The 20573-nt window shown below is 43.1% G+C and overlaps 3 protein-coding genes across 8 annotated transcripts in view; 1 reads left to right on the top strand and 2 right to left on the bottom strand.

Moving 5' to 3' along the window:
* The window catches only part of LIMS2 (LIM zinc finger domain containing 2), a 40423-nt gene extending 32724 nt beyond the window's left edge, over window positions 1-7699 (bottom strand). Inside the window, exons 1-2 of one of the 5 annotated variants that reach the window (XM_053306288.1) lie at window positions 7597-7699; window positions 5949-6216 (exon numbers count right to left, since the gene is read on the bottom strand). In XM_053306288.1, coding sequence (XP_053162263.1) covers window positions 5949-5959 — 11 coding nt within the window. In that variant the 5' untranslated portion in view covers window positions 5960-6216; window positions 7597-7699. The other 4 variants (XM_053306287.1, XM_053306291.1, XM_053306289.1 and 1 more) reach the window with 4 other exon arrangements.
* A 1-nt stretch (window position 7700) lies between these two features.
* SFT2D3 (SFT2 domain containing 3) lies at window positions 7701-11720 on the top strand. The gene has a single exon (XM_053306294.1). It carries the CDS (start codon window positions 7802-7804, stop codon window positions 8456-8458), a length of 657 nt encoding a protein of 218 aa, XP_053162269.1. The 5' UTR covers window positions 7701-7801; the 3' UTR covers window positions 8459-11720.
* Window positions 11721-16061: 4341 nt separating this feature from the next.
* WDR33 (WD repeat domain 33) overlaps window positions 16062-20573 on the bottom strand; it is a 123200-nt gene continuing 118688 nt past the window's right edge. For both annotated transcript variants that reach the window (XM_053305491.1, XM_053305492.1), the window contains exons 19-22: window positions 20026-20192; window positions 19569-19649; window positions 18613-18798; window positions 16062-17564 (exon numbers count right to left, since the gene is read on the bottom strand). In XM_053305491.1, coding sequence (XP_053161466.1) covers window positions 17335-17564; window positions 18613-18798; window positions 19569-19649; window positions 20026-20192 — 664 coding nt within the window. In that variant the 3' untranslated portion in view covers window positions 16062-17334. The remainder of the gene's footprint in view (window positions 17565-18612; window positions 18799-19568; window positions 19650-20025; window positions 20193-20573) is intronic.

Here is a 20573-nt window from a genome sequence, read left to right as displayed (position 1 = left end):
TTATCCCTCTTATCTACTAACGATTGTTGACTGAGTACCTCAGTAATTAGACTTATTGCTCATCTCAAGAGCATGTTCAGAATTCCTTAAGAAAAGAAACAAGGCAACATAGTAGTTTTGTGTCAGTTTAACTAAACAGTGAAAAGGCACTTTCTGGTACTCAAATTGAATTTGTGAATTTTTTGAGAAGCAGCCCAGGTACTGAAGTGATCTGGCAAGAGCTTTAGGAAAACAGCAGCAGCTTTGGCTTACAGAAGCAGAAGGAGCTGCTTGTTCACAGTGGAGTTGTTAAAAACATTTGCCAAACAGCCACTCTTGTATACATCTTTACAAGCTGCTTTTTAAACTGGTTAGATTTTAAACAGCAGATTGCAGTGTAACATGGAGTACTACTATTTGACAAACTATTTTAAAAGCCTTGCTACACAAGGATCTTCTGCATGAGGAGTTACCTGAGTATGTATCAATGGCTGACATCCTGACTAATTTAACACCGGTGTTTCTGAAGAGTCCTAGACTCATTGCACTAGTGCTAGTGTGTGTGAATTTCAGCTAACCCTTCCCCCCCCCCGAAGCCCTCTGTGTCACCCAAAAATATGGGCCTGAGGGCTGCACAATCCTTAGGGACCTATTTTGGGGGGTCACATAATGCATCCTGAGGAAGGGAAGGTTGTTGAAATTTGCCTCCACTGCTAAGCCAGCAGTAGAGCACTGGAATTCAGGTCTTGACAAATCCCAGGTCCCACAGAGCCATGGTACCTAGGAATTTAACCATGGCACCTAGACTAGAATATTCAGAAGTAGAGTTGTTTAACATAATCTTCTGGTCTGTTACTTGTAAAGAGGATAAAGAGAAGCCTTTTCTATCCACAATATCTGTCACTACGTCTGTTAATTATGTCAAATGTCCATTGTCTGGCTCCTAAATTTTGGGGCTGGCTCCTAGATATATATATAGAAGCATCAGTGCTTCTCCAGTTGCACCAATGCTCCATCAGTCAGGATGTCAGCCAATGAGTTTGTTTAATCTATGCTCTAGGTCGGGGTTTCTTAACCTTGTTGTTGTTGGACTACAACTCCCAGGTGTTGTTGGACTACAACTCCCAGAATCCCCAGACATGGCCTTTGTGACTGGGGATTCTGGGAGTTGTAGTCCAACACCTGGGGGCCCAAGGTTAAGAAACCCTGCTCTAGGTAATCATATGGAAAAGGCTATTGTTTCCTTTAAGAACTCTGAAGAACATGGGCAGTTTCTTTCATGTTGCAGTGATAGAAAATGCTGTGCTTTGCTTCCTAACCTTTGCCCTGCTTTAGAGTTCTTAAATGAGCAAAAACCCTGCCCCTTTTGCAGCATGTTTATCCTATGCAAACAGAAAGGAAAAAAGCAAGCAAGCAAGCAATACCTTACTCAGAAAACAATGTATATTATAGTATACTTATTGCAAGTGAAAAACTGTATTGTTCCAGATGTCAGTTATAGTTCAACCAACATTTAGTTGGTTATATTTTTAGTTAGATGTCAACATTTACTATTCCTAGTTTTTGTTTTAACAGTGCTTACAACTCCACCTTATCACAAGTGAGTAAAGGCTTCCATAGTTGTTTTCCTGTCATTGTTCAGAACCAAACATCTCATAGCCAAGGAAATCTTTTCCTTCAGACAAAGTATGGAAATTCACACATGGAAACTTCAGCCTGTCTAGTTTTCCTTACTTCCTGCTTCAAAGGAAAGCTAAGAAAACATTCCAATAAACGGAGACCCATTAATCTAAAAGAGCTATCCAAATGACCTACCCAAATATCCCAGCTGCCCTCTCTTTCCCATCATTCAACAGTGACCCTGTGCCACTCAGACGATCTTGCCGGCGCTGATAAAGTTTGGAAGATGTCAGCCCCCGAAGTCTCACACCAGTTGCGGAACTCATTACCTCTGGGAAGAAAACTGTATGAAGATAACTGAAGAGCAATCCATCAATAACACTGAAGTTTCAAGGATTCCGTTTCTTCTGGATAATTGTTCCTCTCATAACTGCTAACTAGAATGAGCAAAGTTCAGCCTTCTTATACAGTACCTTCTGGTCCATAACTATTCAAACCTATATACTTCTTTCTTCAGTGCATCCCATTACGAGCAATTCTGTGAGTGGAATTAGTTAAATCTGTTCAGAGACAACTGAACAAGAACAGAATTTCAAATAATGTAATTAACTGACTAAAACCACTAAAGCAATTAAACTGAATTACTATCTTTAAAAAATGTTCCTTTACTAGTAGACCTTAGGCAGTTTAGCAACAATAACACCAACAATAATAATTGCTGCAGACTACTAGCAGAAACAGACTCCTTTATATCAATCTTCTTCAGTCAATTCTATTATCATAGTCCTGCACTACTTAGTGCTCATTATGTCCCTCAATTAGACAAACAAGTGCTGAAAGACTGGCTAACAATCTCACTCCAATCTGCAAAAATCACATACTGTGAGAATATCAAAAATCTAAGAAAAGAAACATACTTGACATTCCATTCCCCCACTACATTCGCTCTGGGACGCAGAAGGGTTACAGGCTAAGCCGTCCCTATAAACAACAACTACACATTCCACGCCCACTCTAGAAAGAGGATCACATTACACAGTAGAGTCATCGCACAAGTTTTTGTAATGCTTGGATGATTCAGATTTCCATACCTCCCTATCTTATTATATGGATAAGTTATGTGCACTTACAACTTAGTATTGTTTACTGTTCTTGTTATAAAATTTTTTTAACTACTTAAATATAGTGATGCCTATACAAACATACACAAACCCTGGAGTCAGAAAAAGCTAGACAATGTGAAAATTTAGTTCCATACAGCACAATCCTATGCCTGTTTACTTTGACATAAGTTCGGTGGGGCTTACTCCTAAGTAAGCATGCACAGTATTTCAGCCTTAAAACATGAAGTATAGGGAAAAAGACAACGGCACTTCCCCAGCATCCCAGCTGGGCAGAATGTAATCAGAAGTATTCGAAGAGTCCAAAATGATAGTTTCAAAATCTCTTTGACTTTTTAACCAGAAAATACACAATTAAGCCTTGAGAAGGTTTTATTTTACCTATATATTCTAAATGATTAACTTATTTTAAAACATAGATCTGGATTTTCCTAAAATTGCTGGAAGTAGTAGTTCTCCTGATAGATCGATTGTGCATCGCAATGGCTCCCAAATGTTTCACTAGAGTGACTTGATACAATTGTTTCTGCACCTGTCACTTTTGCTCATAATTCTGGAAACATCTTTTACGAGTCTTTGTATTCAGACTGGCTGCTGGTGCACATGGATGTGATAACGCTCCCTATGTTCTCCCCCCAGCACATTAATTGTGGCTATCACAGTTCACTTGAGAACCACAGTCTCATGAGATGTAATAATTTCTAGATCAGATGGAAAGGCTGCATCTTTAACAATGATTTAAGAAAAGAACTTTAATAAATTGACAATAATTATGTTTCAAAAATTCCTTTGAGTTGGGTAGCTTTGACTTTTTAAATGAGTGCAGAGCTTGCTGAGATATCTTCACTTTTTGTTCTAAAAAGTCAGGGTAAAAAACCTACTACAGCCAGCAGGTGGGTCTGACAGAATTAATCTTATGCTGCTTTGGACTTCTCCCTCAAAATTAGCTTAGGATGCAGTGAGACTTACCAAAAGCACTGGTAAGGACACCATATTTTGAAACACACTCAGTACTTCATTGCCCTTGCTCTTTTCAGCCATAGTGGGAAAGAATAAGCTCTTATCCCCAGTCAGAATGTCGGGGATCTCTGAACACCAAGCAGGCAAGCATAGGTGGAGCATCCCTCCCGCAACACACCCCTACCATCCCAAGTCTGTAACTGCAACCCCAACCACTTTCTGCCCATCCCTGCTCAGGACATACAGATAAATGATGGAGATGCATACACATAGTGGTCATGTACTCTACTACTACTACAGATATTTATTTTATATTTATATTTATTTATTTTCAACATTTGAAGGAACAATATGCCTGTGAAGTGAGTTCAACATTAGGGGGCTGAAAGTCCACACAGTGGTTTACATAGAAAAATAAATAACATATAAATAAGATACCATATTCTAATATCCTCTCAGGATATTAGAATATGGACTCCCCTCTAATGCTGAACTCACTTCACAGGCATGTTATTCCTTCAAATGTTAAACTGGGAGATGGGACTTCCATCTTGGGATATATGATCATGTTTATGGCTTCTATGACAAAAATGGTTGGCACCTCATTTTTGCTACCGCTTCCCTTGCTTTTTCATTATTTTGAAGTATATAAAGAAAAAGGGGTAATGGTGGAGGGGAACAGGAGATACACAGATGATACAGAGAGACCTGTGGGTGAAGAAACAGGAATAAGATAATAAGAGAGAGGTGTGCAGAGAGCAAAGAATGTGTTATTTGAGGTGCAAAGAGAAAAAAATAAGAGGTCCAGAGAGATCTGCAGACAGGTACAGGGAAAGGAAGAAAGTGTGTGCTATGGGGCACAGATAAAAACAGGAGGGTGACGGAACTGTTTAAGAAGAATGCACTGGGCAGTATTCAGACTGGCTAGTTATGACTAAGCACCATGGAAATCAATGAGATAAATTAGTCATGGCACATGTAAGTCCCATTAATTTCAATGGGACTTAGTCACGACTAACTTAGTATGAGTGCAGCCTACTGAGTTAACATTGCAACAAAAATGCTTTTCTCCAATTAGTATAGTGGTGTGGCTCCGTAGAGTTAATAAGTATAACAGTGGCCCTCAGAATGATTTGAACTAGGCACTCCTGTCCTGTGCTAAATACAGAAGAACCATGGCCCTCCTAAAACATTAGTCATACTTGTGTCCATGGTAAAAAAAGAAGTATGTGTATGTATATACTGTAAACAAATTTACAACAGCATTTTCTGTTAAGTTAGATGCTTGCAAATGTATGCTTGCTATTTATTTGTGGTATATCTCGGAAAGTTAACAACATACAGTGTCGAATGTTAGAAACAGATTCCAAGGTTCAGGTACTCCAGGGAAGTCACATTCTCTGCCTTATGCCCTCTTCATCACCCATAGTATGTAAGCACTCACTTTTATAGAGGCACTCAATAAAAGAAATTCACTCAGCAAGCATGTGCTGACACACACTCTTCATTATCACTTTACATGCCCAGTAACAGCCAAATGTCATGCTTTTAATAAATTATTTCAATAATCAATTAAAACAAACACTACAGAGACAACAAAAAACAGATTGTCTTCTGAAACATGCACATGGGTAGAGAGGAAAAAAGTAAACAGTGGGGCCAAACCATCGTGAGATGCAAAAGCTACAGTAGGTCGGTGACGTTCCTGTACAAAAATCCCTATTACAGCGAATCCATTCCGGTGACATTTCGAATCGCTTGCAGCATCTCTTCACTAAATACCAGAGGCTTTGTGGGGTGGGGAGGACTCTTTCTGACATTATTTCAACTGAACAGCACCTTTCCACAGGAAGACAACTCGCTCCGATTGAAATCCAGTTTAAAGCCCCAGACAGTTCTTTAAAAGTTGGATTACCACAGATAACCAAGTGACCACAGATAATTTTTTTCTCCTCTGTGAAATATGAGAGTGAAAGTAGATGTTGAAGTAACAGAGGGAGCGGAGGTGGGGCTGTAGGGGTGGAAGAGAGAAGGCGCATTAGCTAACCAGCTCCGGGGCAGCGTTGTCGACCAGCGCGCAAGGGATTTCCCAGGAGCAGCAGCACAGGAGGCTGTGGCGGCGGGAGGGTTCGCTAGCGGGAAACCGGGCTGGGCTTCCCTTGCAACAAACGGAGGTTGTGGCTGGCAAGGCAGCCCCGAGCATTCTCGGGGCTAAGCGCCAAGCGAGGTGGTCCCTGCCTATATGGCCTCGAGGTCTTCGTGTCCTACCTGCCAGTCATGGTGGCTCTTTGTCCACGCGGAGGCGGCGGCGGCGGCGGCAGCTGTACTGACAGGAGGACGCCGCGGTGTGTTTACCGGCCGCAGACGGAGAAACGGACCTGCCCGCGCTCTAGAGCCGCCGCATAGGCAGCGCCTGGCCCTCTTCTTTCCTCTCCTCCTCCGCCCTGTGTTGGCGGCAGCTGCGGGCCGCCCCCATGGCTCAAGGCGGGCGGCGGCCTCAGCCTCCTCCCTCTCCTCGGCCTAGCACATATTTTTCCTAGAAAGGGAATGAAATAATAAATAATGAAATAGCGAGCGTCGGCGGGCGGGTCTGGCTGTGGGACCTCAGTGGGCTCGGCCCGGGTGGCAGCAGGACAGAGCCAAACCTCTCAGAGGAAAAGGCGGACGGACTTGTAGGGCGTTGCAGGCGGGGAGGTGTGTAATCTGCTCTCTGCAGATGAGGCGCAAGCGGGGAAATGACTTGCCTAGCGAGCCAGAGGTTGCCGGTTCGAATCCCCGCCGGTATGTTTCCCAGACTAACCCCTATATCGGGCAGCGGCGATATAGGAAGGTGCTGAAAGGCATCATCACACTGCGCGTGGGAGATGGCAATGGTAAACCCCTCCTGTATTCTACCAAAGACAACCACAGGGCTCTGGACTGTGACCGACTGGACGGCACACTTTACTTTCGATGAGGATGGAGCTCGAGGGAATTTCCTCTCTGGGAAGCTATATTGGCAGCCGCATAGTGGAAGCACGGAGTGGAAGGGCTCCAAGGAAACCATGACCAAGGGCGGCTCCTCCGAGTCCAGGGCGGCAAGTAGTTGCCCCCGCCCCCCGCCGCTCCCCATTTCTGTTTCAGAAAACTAAGCTGTGGGACACACAGCCCTTCCAGCCATTAACGCACTTTCTTTGCCCGTTTTGTGCAATATATTTCTTGCGCCGCGCCACTTCATGTCGCAGGGCAGAGGAGATCCCAAATGAGCTCCCCTCAAGCAGTCTTATTTGTGCAATGGCAATCCTGAGGCAGTCATTAAAGATTACATTGTTTTGGGGGGGGGTGTTTGTGTTTGTATGCATGTGCGTGAATTTCATTAATGTTATATGGTATTCTAAGCTTAACACTGTGCGTGGAATCTTTCGCTGGCTCTCCGTAGCCTTAGGACACACACTCTTCTGCTAGAGAGCATATCTTGTTTTATGTGAGGTCTTTTCTCTCTCTGCTAACTTGTTAGCGTAATTTAGTGATGGTTGCCCTATTAAACTCTGCAATCGCACGCGTAGGTGAGATTTCAGAAGACGGGTTTTAAAGATCGCGTTTCCCACGTAGACCGGCAGTTCCCTATCCAGACAATGCGATGAGTTACTCTGGCTTTTCTGTCTCTCCATGCTGAATACTTTGCATTGGGCGTTAGGGCGAAAACCCCACAGAGATAGAAAAAGGCTAGAGTACCTCCTTTCGTTGTCTGAAAACCGGGTCTCATTCTTGGAAACCGGATTCTAATGTTTCCGAGAACGGAAAGTTTAGTTTGTGTCGCTCGATTAATTAAAAGGCTTTAATATCGCTTCTCTCTCTTGAGACCCGAAGTTCACAAACCAGCTCCATGTCAGGCCGAAAGTGAGTATGTTTTGTCACTTAGAAGCAGAGTCCGTACCACATAGAGACAAATGTCTTAACAGACTGATACGACTGCTCCGCCGGAAATCGCTCTATAATTGAGGCAAAACCGAGCACGTGATTATGTACGTGCCGTTTCCTTGGCGACTAGCAGCAACCCGGAAGTATACCTTTCAGGCAACAGCTGGGGGGAAGCGGCCAATCGACGAGGGGGTCCCATACCTGCTCGCTTCCTCTCCAAGATGGCTGATCTGAACCGGCAATTGCAGGAGTACTTAGCTCAATCCAAGGGTGGCGGCGGCGGCAGCAGCAGCAGCTCGGCACTCCTGCCGGCGCCTCAAATCCCACTGCGTGATGAGGCGGAGCCGCCTGGGTCAGGCTTGGGGGCTTGGCTCGGGCGGATGAACCCCTTCCCCGCGACGGAAACATGGCCGTGGGCAGCCGAGCCGGAGCCGGATCCCTGGCTGCCGACCGGTCTGTCCCGTTGGCAGAGACTGGTGGGGAGCGCGCTGTGCTTGCTGCTGGCCGTGCTCTGCTTCGGCCTCGCCACCCTCTATGGGTCGCTTTTGCTGCTCCGGAAGTTTGCGCTGCTGTGGTCCCTCGGCTCGGCCTTCGCATTGGGTGCCGCCGGGTTCCTGCGGGGCCCCAGTCGCCTCCTGGGCGAGCCCGACCGCCGCGGCCTGGCCATTCTCTACTTGGGCTCAGTGGGCGGCACCCTCTATGCTGCTCTCGGGCTCCGGAGCACCTTGCTCACCACACTGGGAGCTGCAATCCAGCTGGCCGCTGGAGGAGCCTATTTGCTGTCCTCGTTGCCTGGCGGCTCTGCTGGGCTGCGTTATGTCGGCGGGTTCCTGGGCGGTTTTGTACGGCGTCGTGTGTCCAAAACTCTGCCGGTGTGAAACGAGCCTGTTCCTGGACTTAAAAGAAAGCTGAGCTCTATGGGATGGAGCGCTGGCCCTTCAGAAAAGCAGCACACGGAACTGGACAATGCATGCCTGTGCTGTTCGAAGTGGCCATTAAACTGATCCTGGGAGGAATTGTGCAGTAGTAGGAAGTTTCTTTGCTGTTTTATCTTTTTGACTCTAGGACACCAAGGACAAAGGGGCACTCTGACTACATAGCTATCATCTCCAAAAAAGTTGGACCGGAGAGACTAATTGCAGCTGAGCAGCCCCCAACTGACTGGAACCAATCAAGGGAAACTCCTCTAAAAATTGGAGACAGTAAAATAACTACATGCCTCTCCAACTCCTTCAGAGGCAGAGCAGGAGATAAGCTGGCTTATAAAACAACAAGCAACTTTGGTCGACTTCCATTCAGCTCTAGCATAACAGTATTTCCAACTGTGGCATAACCTTTTGCCTTATTAAAAACCAGTATTATAATATGTTCTGTTTATGCAGAACTGGCTTATCAAATTCCTGTTTGGGTTGATTCTAGATAACACTTGCTATTCAAGCAATGATTTATGTCTGACTTAATCAAAACTATAGAACCACAGGGCTGCTAAAGTTAACTTCAGTCTGGTAACACAAAGACAAGTGCAATATAGACACTGGAGCCTAATTCTGTGATAACTGTTTATGCTGTGATGGTGACTTAAGGAAATCACAATATATGTGAGAAGACTATGTTAGAGTAGATTATCATAACTTCTCTAGGGCAGATCCTCTAAACAAACTTTAACTCCTGACCACAGGATTGTCCTTGGAAATTGCACACATACCCAAGTGGGCCTAGTTCTCCCTGCTAGAGTGTGAGAGGGAGAATGAGCAAGCAAGCAAGCAGAGATAGCTGCTCCTGTAAACAATGGCTTCCACTAGCTTGCTCATACTAGGTAGATGGGCCCAGCAAGCTTGCCCTGAGTGAGGAAGCCATGGCTGCAGTACCCAGTAAAAGTGTGATCAGGTGAGTGATCAAGAGGATAAGATGGCTTCTTGCATGAGCAGCCACTTCTGCTTGCTTGTATTAGGGATGTGCACGGAACTGGGTGGGGGTGGTGTGAAGGCGGGTGCGCGCGCACATCTTTAAAGGCATGGGAGGGTGCACTTATTCCTCCTTCCGCTTCCCCCCACTGCTGCTCTGTTGTTTTTTTTAAGTACACCAGGGTGGCAGTGTACCTCCCTGCCGCCCCCTTGCCTGCTTTACCGGAAGTATCTGATGCACCTGTGTGTGGTGGGCTTGTGTGCGCACCTGTGTCCACCCACCCTTGCCCTTAAAGATGTACTCGCTCCACCTTCGAACTGGTGGAACTGCCTGCCATAAAGGGCCTCCGAACCGTTCTGTGCACATCACTAGCTTGTATTTCCCTCTGGTTTATTTGGTAGTGGAGGCTGGATTCAGTCTGCTCTTCTGCACCACTGAGAGGACAAGCAAGTAAGCGGAGGCAGTGGCTTGTGCTTTCTTGGAGGGGCAGTGTTACAAATCGTCCCCCTCATGCTGTCCAGTGAGTGAACAAAATAAGAGAAAGCACTGGCTGCTCCTGCAAGGAACTGCTCCCTTCTATGGCTTCCATGCTCAAGGAAGTCCTGCTGACCCCAGTCCTCCCTATCTTGCAGAGAGAGAATGTGATCAGGCAAAGATGGGAACAGCTACTGCCTCTTGTTCACGTATGCTGGGTGGCACAGCAGGCCTAGTTCTTACTGTAGTATCTCCCAAAGTAAAAGGCTATATGAGCAATTGGATACAGTGGTGGCTATTCCTTTCAACCACCACTTAAGCAACTGTTCCTTTCATTCTACCCTCTTAAGTCTGGGTAGAGAAGATGGTTTTGTTGCTGCACAGAGCACATGCTTTTCATGCAGAAACTCCCAGGTTCCGGTTGTATCTCCACATAGGACTGGGAAATATCTCTGTCAGAAACAGGAGAGCTGGTGCCAGTCAAGTGTAGAGAATATAAGACAAGATCAACCAATAGTCTGACACAGTGTAAGGCAGCTTTATGTGTTCAGCAGTGAGGCTCACCCCACCCACTGGACTCCAAACCTCCCAGAAGCTGTTGCCTCTCAGCAGCAGTTGGCAGGCCCTCCCAACAGCTTGTCCATGTGTTGCTTTAACCTTCACAAGCTGCCTGTACTTGCTGCAGTTTTGAAGTGTTAATACATGGTGTGTAGGATGCAGCATCACACTCAATACAGCAGGATACTCTTTCTACAAGAGGCCACCATGGTTTGTTTCTGGTGAATTAGTGAGAAACGCATTCATTTCCCTTTATAACTGCAATCCATAAACACACTTAGGGCCCTTCTGGCATTCAAACATTACACTTTAGCACATACATGTTATAGATCTTTGTAACTCCAAAAACAAGCATTTGAAGCAGTCCTATGCCTCTTTTGACTTGCTCTTAATGTCCCTTGAAATCAGTAAGCTAAGTATTGAAAAGTGGTTTAGAGACTACAGCCATATTAGTAGATGTTGAAAGCAAAACATTTTGAGAACAGTGAAATGAAACACATGTAATTATCAGTTAAAGTATATAATGCCTTGTTGTAATATGACTGCTAATGTGGATCAATACTGTCGTATACAAGTAATGCATCTTATGTGGAATATGGAAGAAAGGAAGCGGATTAGTTGCTAATGTCTGAGGTGACAATTTTGACCACTTGCATAAATTAGAGAGGAATATAGCCTATTCATACCTGTGTTTATTCAAAAGCAAGCCCCATCTTTCCTCCCAAACTATGTGTAAGATTGCAGCTTTGAGCTGTGATTCACAGATTATCAAAATGGCATATTGGTTTTTAAATTGGCTGTTTTACAATCTGTGGGCCTTATTTGTCATTTAATAGAAGCAGATTCTGGCAATAGTTCTGAATCAAAATGGTGCTAAGTACTGTTAAATTGTATAATAGATATTATTTGACCAACAGTCTTAATTGGACTATTTAAAATAGTCTTAACATTTACAGAGCACAATTAAACTCAGTGTATGAAACATAGGTATTTTGTATTAAATGTGCTAATCTAGATTCTCTTAAGTACCAAGTTAGAGTTTTAGGGACAGAACATGACAGTTCTGGTGGTATGTTCTGTCCCTAAAAATGTAACTTGGCAACTGAAACAGCTACATCCAGTTTTTACAAGTTGTATACTAATACTTTGTAAAGTGCCATGTACAAATATAGTACTACACTATAAATAAATAAAACTACCGGGTCTCATTTGTGCCTGTAGGATTTGCTTAACATCAATTTCAAAAGTTTAAAAATGTTACACGTGCACTTATACTTCTTTATTGTCATTAAGAGACCAGTTAATTTCAGTTAATTTTTCCTATAATGCTGCTGCATGAAACCTGATACCCTTGTGCCTTTCAGACCATCATTCCATTGCATTGTGAAATGGATTTTTCCTGTTGCAATCTCATGCAGTAGTAAGAGAATAGCTTTTAATTTCTATTACTTTCAGCATGTAGGAATCCACCAATAAGGCTTTAAACCTTGTATTTTAATATCTTTATGCCTACTTGAGACTGAAGTGATCTGAATTTTTTAAAAACCATTTCATTGAGGTGCAAACTATTTTTGAAGGGTGACCTTATGATTGTAATTAAACTAGTTCCAAGAAGAAAATAGTGGTACATCAGGATTCATCCACATATTTTATTAATGTGATAAGTCTCCTTTGGCCATTAGACTACACATTAGTTCCGTCTTTTCTAAATCTAATTTAACTAAAAGATTAAGAGTAAACTCGAGCATTCCATCCTAGTTCCTTTTCTGCTGGGAGCAAATTCAAGTCATGCACATGACTTCCAACTGCCACTTGGAGGAGCTTGCCTGATTCCCTGGCAGATGAGTGGCAGGCTTTGCCTCTGCTGCGCCGTGCACCCACATGAACAGCAACACAGCGAAAGCAAATGCTGGAAGCAGGACTTCTGCCTCCCACATCCCAGAGGGCCCGGCACCATAAGCACGGCAGCTGCTCACATTAGGGCAGCCTCTGCACTCAGCACAGCTACTCCTCTCCTGCCCCCAGCGAGATGGAAGCACCAGGATCCGGAGCAATTCCAGCACTCTACAAGGCTGGGCTGCTCCTATGAATAGCCTCACAGTATTTCAGAGGAAACATTGGCACCAACCTTAACTGTCAGCTGGTTCACATTACAGTGATCTCCAGCAAACACAAAAATCCTAGGTTAGTGTGTGTGCACTCACAATTTCTGGTCACATGAACTGGAAACTTTCAGCAATACCCAATTTCAATATAATATTTGATCTACAGCTATCAATGTCAGGTAAGCATCAGGTTGCCATATTTGTCAATCCCACACCACTGAGAATTTCCAGGTTCACAAAAACCAAAATTGGGAGTCCATGCACCACAGTAATCTAGGAATTAATGTTTATTGGATATTGCTGTTATTGTGTGAACCAACCCTGTATCTAAAATGGTGTTGGGAGTTTTCTCCTGCCAGGTGTTGGAAGATATTTGCAACTTGCTTGAGCAGTGAAAAAGAAATAGCATAATTAGTTTGAATAGTAGTTAGCTAGCTAAGATAGATGGCATTTTTCTTGTCTGGTACATCCCGCGCTTTGTCTTACCATGAAGGCATCTGATTATACTACTTGGAAGAATGTCTGTGTGGGGAGGGTAGAGATTGGGGCCCACAAGCTCATCTTTTGAGAAGTGTGGGTGATAGAAATTACACTTGAAAGCATCTGGGACCTTTGGAGTTAAAATGGGATGTCTTGGCTTGTATGCAATGCACAAGTGTGGAATGTGTTGTTGTTTGAGTATAAAAAGGTACGTAGAAATTGCTAGAGCGTGCGGCCACACCCAAGAGCTTTGTTTCTAGCAAATTAAATAAAGCTTTTGTTTTGCAAAAACAAAATACTGGTGGTCTGGTTAAGAAATTACCTAGCCAAGAAAATGAACTACAGGGGAATCCCTGGCTCTAACAAGGGGAATTGTTGATTCTCATGAATAGCTCCTGATCTCTTGACTGTGGTCAAGAAGGAGCCTGTGTTACTTTTACACTGGTAAAAGTTTTTGTGGAGTGTGTTTGTGAAGATGTAACACAATTTAAAACACAAAATAACTGAGTAATCCTTGCTGATATTAATTTATAGTAAACATCTTTCCTTTGAAGCAGGGCAAGTTTCATTATTGCGACAAATGATCTACCAAATGGAAATATCTGTATGCACTAGAAGCATTGCCTCTTTCCCTTGAAATTTCATTGTTAATGGAAATGTGTCATTTTTGTTAATAATGTATTTTGATTAATTTGAAAATTGATTAAGTAGAAAGCTAACGGGTTACAAATCCCTGATAGGATTATAATGTTATCTATACAAACAATACAAATGCAAGGGACCCATAAAGTTAAAAACAACTTTTAAAATTTGAAATGTTTAAGCTTTCAGGTCTTATAATTTGACTGTTGCACAGAACTATTTTTCCAGGATTTTATTTTTTTTCTCAACAGCTTGGGCTGTGGAAGTAAAAGCTTCCCTCCTGTTGCATTATTTCTAGTGCTGAACTTCACAATTCAAGGGATTGCCTCTCTTGGCCAGTTGTATTCCGACCAGTGAGGCCTTCTTAGTGTCCCAGGCGCTGGTGTAGTGCGTGGTACCTGGCCCATAGGAGGGCCTTCTCTGTGGCAGCCCCTCTTGTCTGGAACACTCTCCCCCCCCCGATTCATTCAGCCCCTGCCCTGGCTGCTTTTAAGGCCCTTCTCAAGACCCACCTGTTTTGCCAGGCATTTGACCTATAATTATTATTATTATGGTATTGTTATTGGTATTGTTGTTCACCACCTAGAGTCTTTGGAGGAGGTGGTATATAAGAAAATTTTAATAAATAATAATTATAATAATTTCCTAAAATAAGCTGTAAACAAACATGAAAGAGTTGTGTAGCAATACAGCTACCATTCTGGAATATGCTAAAATGGAACATTGGCACTTATCGTGAGGGTTCCTTGTCGGTGAAATAGAGGACACCCAACCCATTCTATTAGATCAGTAGCAGCTTCTACAGCCTTGGCTACTAACAGATCTCTTGCAGAGATTTGCAGCATGGCCACCTGATCGACCTGTCTACATTTACAAAATGTCCTAACCTGGATCAGTTTGTCTCAGCAAGCATAGCTGTCGGGTCCTACAAGTTTTTCCTTCTCAGTAGGGCTGGCCTACCCTGCCTGTGATTCCTAGCTGTGGTACATCCCACACTGGGAGCCCTCCTTCCACCAACAGAGAATGGAACATTGGTACTTACCATGAGGGTTCTTTCTTGCTGGTGAAACAGAGGGCACCCAGGACCACCTGCATGTCAGAGGCCTGCCCTCTTTACTGAGTCAGAATTGGAGGGGATTGATACCTGATGGACTCCCTAACCCTTGCCTTTTATCAACTTTCCTGCTCTGTCTCTTTTTCCTGGTTTCTCAAGGGGGGCTGTTCTTTCCATGTGGTTTCCTGTTGCTGTTTAGAGTTGTGCTTTAAAGAGAAGTTTTGCTCTTCTCTTGGCTTTAGTTTAAAATTGGGTGGGTTCTCTTCCTCCTAGCTCGTAAAGTCTGCCCTAATGATCATAGGCCCTGACTCTGGAGCAAGTGAGAGGAGAAAACCCACACTGGGTGCCCTCCTTCCTCCAACAGATAATAAATTGTGGCCAGTGTTTCCTATAAGGCGTGTGTATGTGCGCACACAAGTTTTTTTTAATGTTCACTCAGTTAATTTTAGATCCCGCTCAGACTGAATCAGGAAGGCCCCACTCTGAATGCATGTGCACACACGCTGCCTTGATACTGCCGCCCAGGAAAAAAAAACCTCGTTCTGCAAACAGATGAAAAAAACTAGAGAGAACATTGATTGTGGCTTTCTGGCCTTTAAAAGCTCCTTCCAATATATGCAAGAAAAGAAAGTTGTTTTTAAGGTTACCACACATGAATATATTGTTGTAACAAAGATAATCAAGATTTCTTAAATATTTCCTTAGTATCCTACTGATCCTACAAATATTTTATTAAAATATACACTGATGTCTTTTTTGGTCCAAGCTAGATTCTTAGTGTTCAGACCACAATTTCCAGCAAAATATAATTCTAATTAATAGCCAGATACTGGTATCTTAATCACCTAACAAAGTTTGGTGGCCATATGGGCAATCCACAGGCACTTAGGCTACAATCCTATGCATACTAACTTGGAAGTTCACCTCATTGAGCACCACAAAATAGTTTGGATGTAGTGCCAAACCAGAATTTGAAATCAGTTTGAAACTGGTTTGCAAACCACACTTAAGGCAAACTGTGGTTTGGTGGTGCATCTGAACTGACAGACCATGGCTTGGACTGTTGTCAGAGGCTGCTGTTTGGGACAGCATCTAAGAATTCTCAGGGAGGGCAGGGGAAACAATATGAATTGTGTTTTGTAGTTACATCTGAACTAACCCAGGGGTCCTTACTCCCAAATAACCATGTATAGGATTTAATTATAAGTGACTGATGGGTAAAGCCAAACTATCTCAAGATTACAATAGTGGATGACAAACATCTCAACTGAGAACATTTTATTGCAAAAATAAAAAGGTAAAACAGATACAATACTGCAGTGGAGTGAAACTACTGAATTTTAGGGGAAATATGGAAGAGGTCCTCTTACACTGTTTAAATATTCAGAATGCACCAGACTGTAGCTAGCAACTCTTCTTGGCAGTGAGTGCTGACAGTTTGCTTTGAGTACAAAAAGTAAAACTAATGTTAAGCTGGCTGATTAAATTACTGTTTCAGAAACCAACATATTAGAGACCTTATGTAGCCATTTAAATCCAGGAGGCCATAAACACAAGTAGTATCTCTTTAAAGAAAGGGGGGGGGGGGCGCCTGTCCAATAATCTTCATTAGGGCTCAGGAATCTTTTCTGTAGTTTAATGGAAATGTTTCCTTGCTTTTCCTATGCTGACTTGTCCAAAGTAGTGAAAGAGCAGAACATTGGGATGATTCACTTTATGAATCAAACCTTCAGTAGTAGTCAATGTATATTGCTAATGAGTGTTGAATCTTCGTCATGTAAACTCAGGCACTCTATGGACTGTTTCACAAGCTTAGAGAACACATGGATAGAAATCCTCTAGATTTCTGAAAGAAAGAGACTCCCTTCCACCAGTGTTTACACCAGTCAACCAGGGCCAAAAACAATTCCATCCACATACTCCCAAGCATTGTGCACTGAGCTTATGAGTCTTGAATACTTCTGTATCTAAATATACCCAAGAGTAAGTGAGTTTGGTGGCTTAGTGTATACTACATAGAATTTACCACAATGAAATTCTAAAAGGAGAGATTCTCTCTCTCTCTCTTTCTCTCTAGTGAGATGAGAAAATGTGTATATACAAAATCACACACTCCATCTGTTAATTTTTGGACAAATTGCATTCTGTATTCATACAAAAACAACTTAACTTTTTCCTGACAACTGTACATATAGAAACAAGTTCTTCTGGACATGAACTGAAATCTGTGGAGGTGCTCCATGTCTCACAACACTAAAAAAATTCCAGCTTTTATCTTCAAAAATCAATGCAGGAAATATGGAAGTGATATAGGGGGTTGGGACAAAGAGGAGAATGAAACAAAGCCAGTTGTGATGGCATTACTAGCTGGCATTTAATCTCTGAAAAGATCTTTTTAAGAACTAATGCACATTCATTTATCTCCATTTAGAGTCCAGGTTTTGGGGATTGCAGAAATACTTTCTCAATGATTCTGCAACAGGCGTATTTAAATACTGTTCTAGAATGACTGGGCCTTGCCCAGTCATCACCTCTTCTATCGACCTCTTCCACCACCTCTAGAAGCTCCTCGCCTTGACTGGCTTGAGTTCATGTTACTTCCTCTTCCCCAGTTACTTCCACTTCTTCCTCCCCTGGAAGGGTTATTGCCTCCTGGAGGTCCTCCAAAGGCTTCTTCTCTATGATATCCATCATGGTGGTCTCCATCCAAAGAGCTGGATCTTCCAGATTTAGACATTCTCTGTGAAGGACCTGATTTCCCACGCCCTAGGTAAAAAGCAGATAAAATAGAAAATGTAATGCCAAGTGTTTTCAAGCAAGGAATATTTAAATAATCACATGACATTTCTGTTTTCTCCTTTCTTGCTGCAGAAACAATTGGACAAAGAACCAAAAGGCCAACTATTGACACTGTGCTCCTCCCATTGGCCAATAAAAACTTTGTGTAATCAAACACTGCAGAAAAAGTATACTGAATACTTTGTTGTATCTCTCTCAGCCTTGGGAAGTTAAAGATGGAGCATGCTATCCAAACCTAGCATCTCTCACTTCGATGATATATGGGATGGCTATATTATATGGCAGCCTTGCAGGGGAGGATTGTTGGCCATCCAGTATCCATTCATTTCAATGTTTCCCTCTATTCACTTTGGCACTCCTTCCCATTCCCAGAACACAGTGTAGGAGCTATAACTGTTTCTTCCTAGAAATAGGAAGCCAGGAAGAAGGGATGGCTGCCATTAGTGCAGAGCCTTTCCCCCAGTGCAGTGATTAAGGTGGCTGTTCCTGTTCGCTCTCTATGATTTAGAGTTAAAAGAAGAAAGAGAAAACATGTTTGGTTTTCTTTCATAGCATTGCCATGGAGAATGAGAGCAGGCTTCCATTCTCTCTGAAAGAAAGCAACGATAGCCAGTCAGCCTACCCTGCCTAGATGGGCAAATGTAGAGAGACTGCTTCTATTTGCATTGTCTTTCTGTCCCTCTGCCTTGCTAGTGGAGGAGGTGGGGGGAAGAGACTGAAAACACTACAACAACGGGGCTTGTGTTTTGTTCCTTTCTAAGAGGGGCTGGTAGGATTTGTTTTCTGTCATTTTCTGGGGAATAAACCTTTCACCTTGTTACCTGCAGTGCTAACAATGTGAAACACAAATGCAAAATGGCAGTACAATGGTGGGAAACAGCACCATACACCTAAAGCGTGTGTTTTCATATAAATGTAGTAAAATGGTTAAGCCTTTAAAAATCAACATTCCATCAAGTTTCAAGGGCAATGTTTTTAGATGTAGTTCTCTGATTTTCAAGGAATGGTATCTTACCCTTTCCTCTTTCTTCTGGAGGCCCACCTTGAATGTCCATTTCTCTATGGTCAGAGGTCCCTGGTCCATCATGCCAAGGACGTTTGCGAGGTGGCAGTGAGGCCATATCCATTCCCTGGAGTGAGGAAGAACGTTCTCTACTTGCTGGAGAATGACCATCATGAGGAGGGTGATCCTGGCGAGGACCTGACCAGGGTTAAAGAAATAAAGTCACAAATATTAGTTTAGCTCATACATGAAATCTCCCGCTGGAATCCCTTCTGCCAAAACTAACACACACACACAATATGTTTTATAGTATTTAAGTGAGATGTCTTGTTTCTTTTTCTTAATCAAGCAAGTAAATAATTCCACTCTATCTTATGGGGAAGGCAAGCGGAATCCCGAGGAGAAACAGAACTCCAGGGAGAAATCTAAAACAGACTATACTACTGAACAGAAACAAATCATTTTTGTTGAGGAGAGCTGGTCTTGTGGTAGCAAGCATGACTTGTCCACTTAGCTAAGCAGGGTCTGCCCTGGTTGCATATGAATGGGAGACTAGAAGTGTGAGCACTGTAAGATATTCCCCTCAGGGTGGAGCTGCTCTGGGAAGAGCAGAAGGTTTCAAGTTCCCTCCCTGGCAGCATCTCCAAGATAGGGCTGAGAGATTCCTGCCTGCAACCTTGGAGAAGCCGCTGCCAGTCTGTGAAGACAATACTGAGCTAGATAGACCAATGGTCTGACTCAGTATATGGCAGCTTCATATGTTCCATTTTGAGTATCTGCGGTTGAATATATGCCACGTATTTTAAAATTCAGTAGTCATAAAAATATTACTATAAAAATCTTCTACATCTCATTAGCTTAATTCAGAAATAAAATGAGAGTAGTACAAAAATGCAGATGGAAACTAAGAGATAATACACAGCAATATTAGAAATTCAATGGTGGTCAAGTATAAAATCTGTTTTCACCTGGTTCTCGATTTCCATCCATTCGGCCTCCTTCAAAGTGAGGAAACTCATCTGGAGTGGGAAGCAGACCTTTTCGTCCCCCTACATAATAAGATATTTAGGATTTAAAGAGGCTCAAGCAACTCAGCTACACCTATGAACTCCAGTTTGGTTATTTACCATAACCACATGGCACAGCGGGTAAGTTGCCTAGCGAGCAAGAGGTTGCTGGTTTGAATCACAGCTGGTATGTTTCCCAAAACTATGGGGAACACCTATATTGGGCAGCAGCGATATAGGTAGGTGCTGAAAGGCATAATCTCATACTGCACGGGAGATGGCAATGATAACCCCCTCCTGTATTCTACCAAAGAAAACCACATGGCTCTGTGGTTGCCAGGAGTCAACACCGACTCGATGGTGCAACTTTACCTTTACTTTATATACCATCCCAACTGGGTGAACAATGTTCTTTTACCTCTTGGAGTACCCCGACCTCGCCCACGGCCACTATGATCTCTTCCTCTTGCATTCTCCTCTGATGAATCAAAATTATCTTCTGGCACAAAGTCATCAGGTCCAGAAAAACTGTCCCTTCCCCTAGGACCTCGGCTCTCATGTCTTGAGGGAGTGCCTCTCCTGAAACTGCACCAAAGGTACAAATATACACATGTTACATAGAATTTCATGCTGACAAATGCCATGTTCAGTTCAAAAATTAAACTTATTTTAAAATAATTTAATTATTTTTTAAAAATTAATGGCTGCAATTGTTAGAATGGTATGATATTATTAAAAACATTGGCTCACATGTTACACAGAATTAGGAAGGAGGAGCAAGTACTCTATCTCTACAAGGAGCCAGTCAACTAGCTGCATGCTCAAAGTTTGCCTTGCAGTACAATGCGGGGTGGGGGTGAAGACATGACTTTCACCGCTAAAGCCCTTTTCATTGGCAGGAATATGTTCCTAAGGGTCACACAGCCCTCAAGGACATATTCCTGGCAACAAAAAGGACTTTTGCAG

This window comes from Hemicordylus capensis, chromosome 3 (genome assembly GCF_027244095.1).
Source record: "Hemicordylus capensis ecotype Gifberg chromosome 3, rHemCap1.1.pri, whole genome shotgun sequence".
In the NCBI taxonomy this organism is placed as follows: Eukaryota; Metazoa; Chordata; class Lepidosauria; order Squamata; family Cordylidae; genus Hemicordylus; species Hemicordylus capensis.
The sequence above is the reverse complement of the archived record's forward strand: the minus strand, read 5'-3'. Positions and strand labels throughout refer to the sequence as shown.

Excerpts from the sequence above, each read along its gene's own strand:
- SFT2D3 (XM_053306294.1), top strand. The coding sequence starts at position 7,802 with ATGGCTGATCTGAACCGGCAATTGCAGGAGTACTTAGCTCAATCCAAG.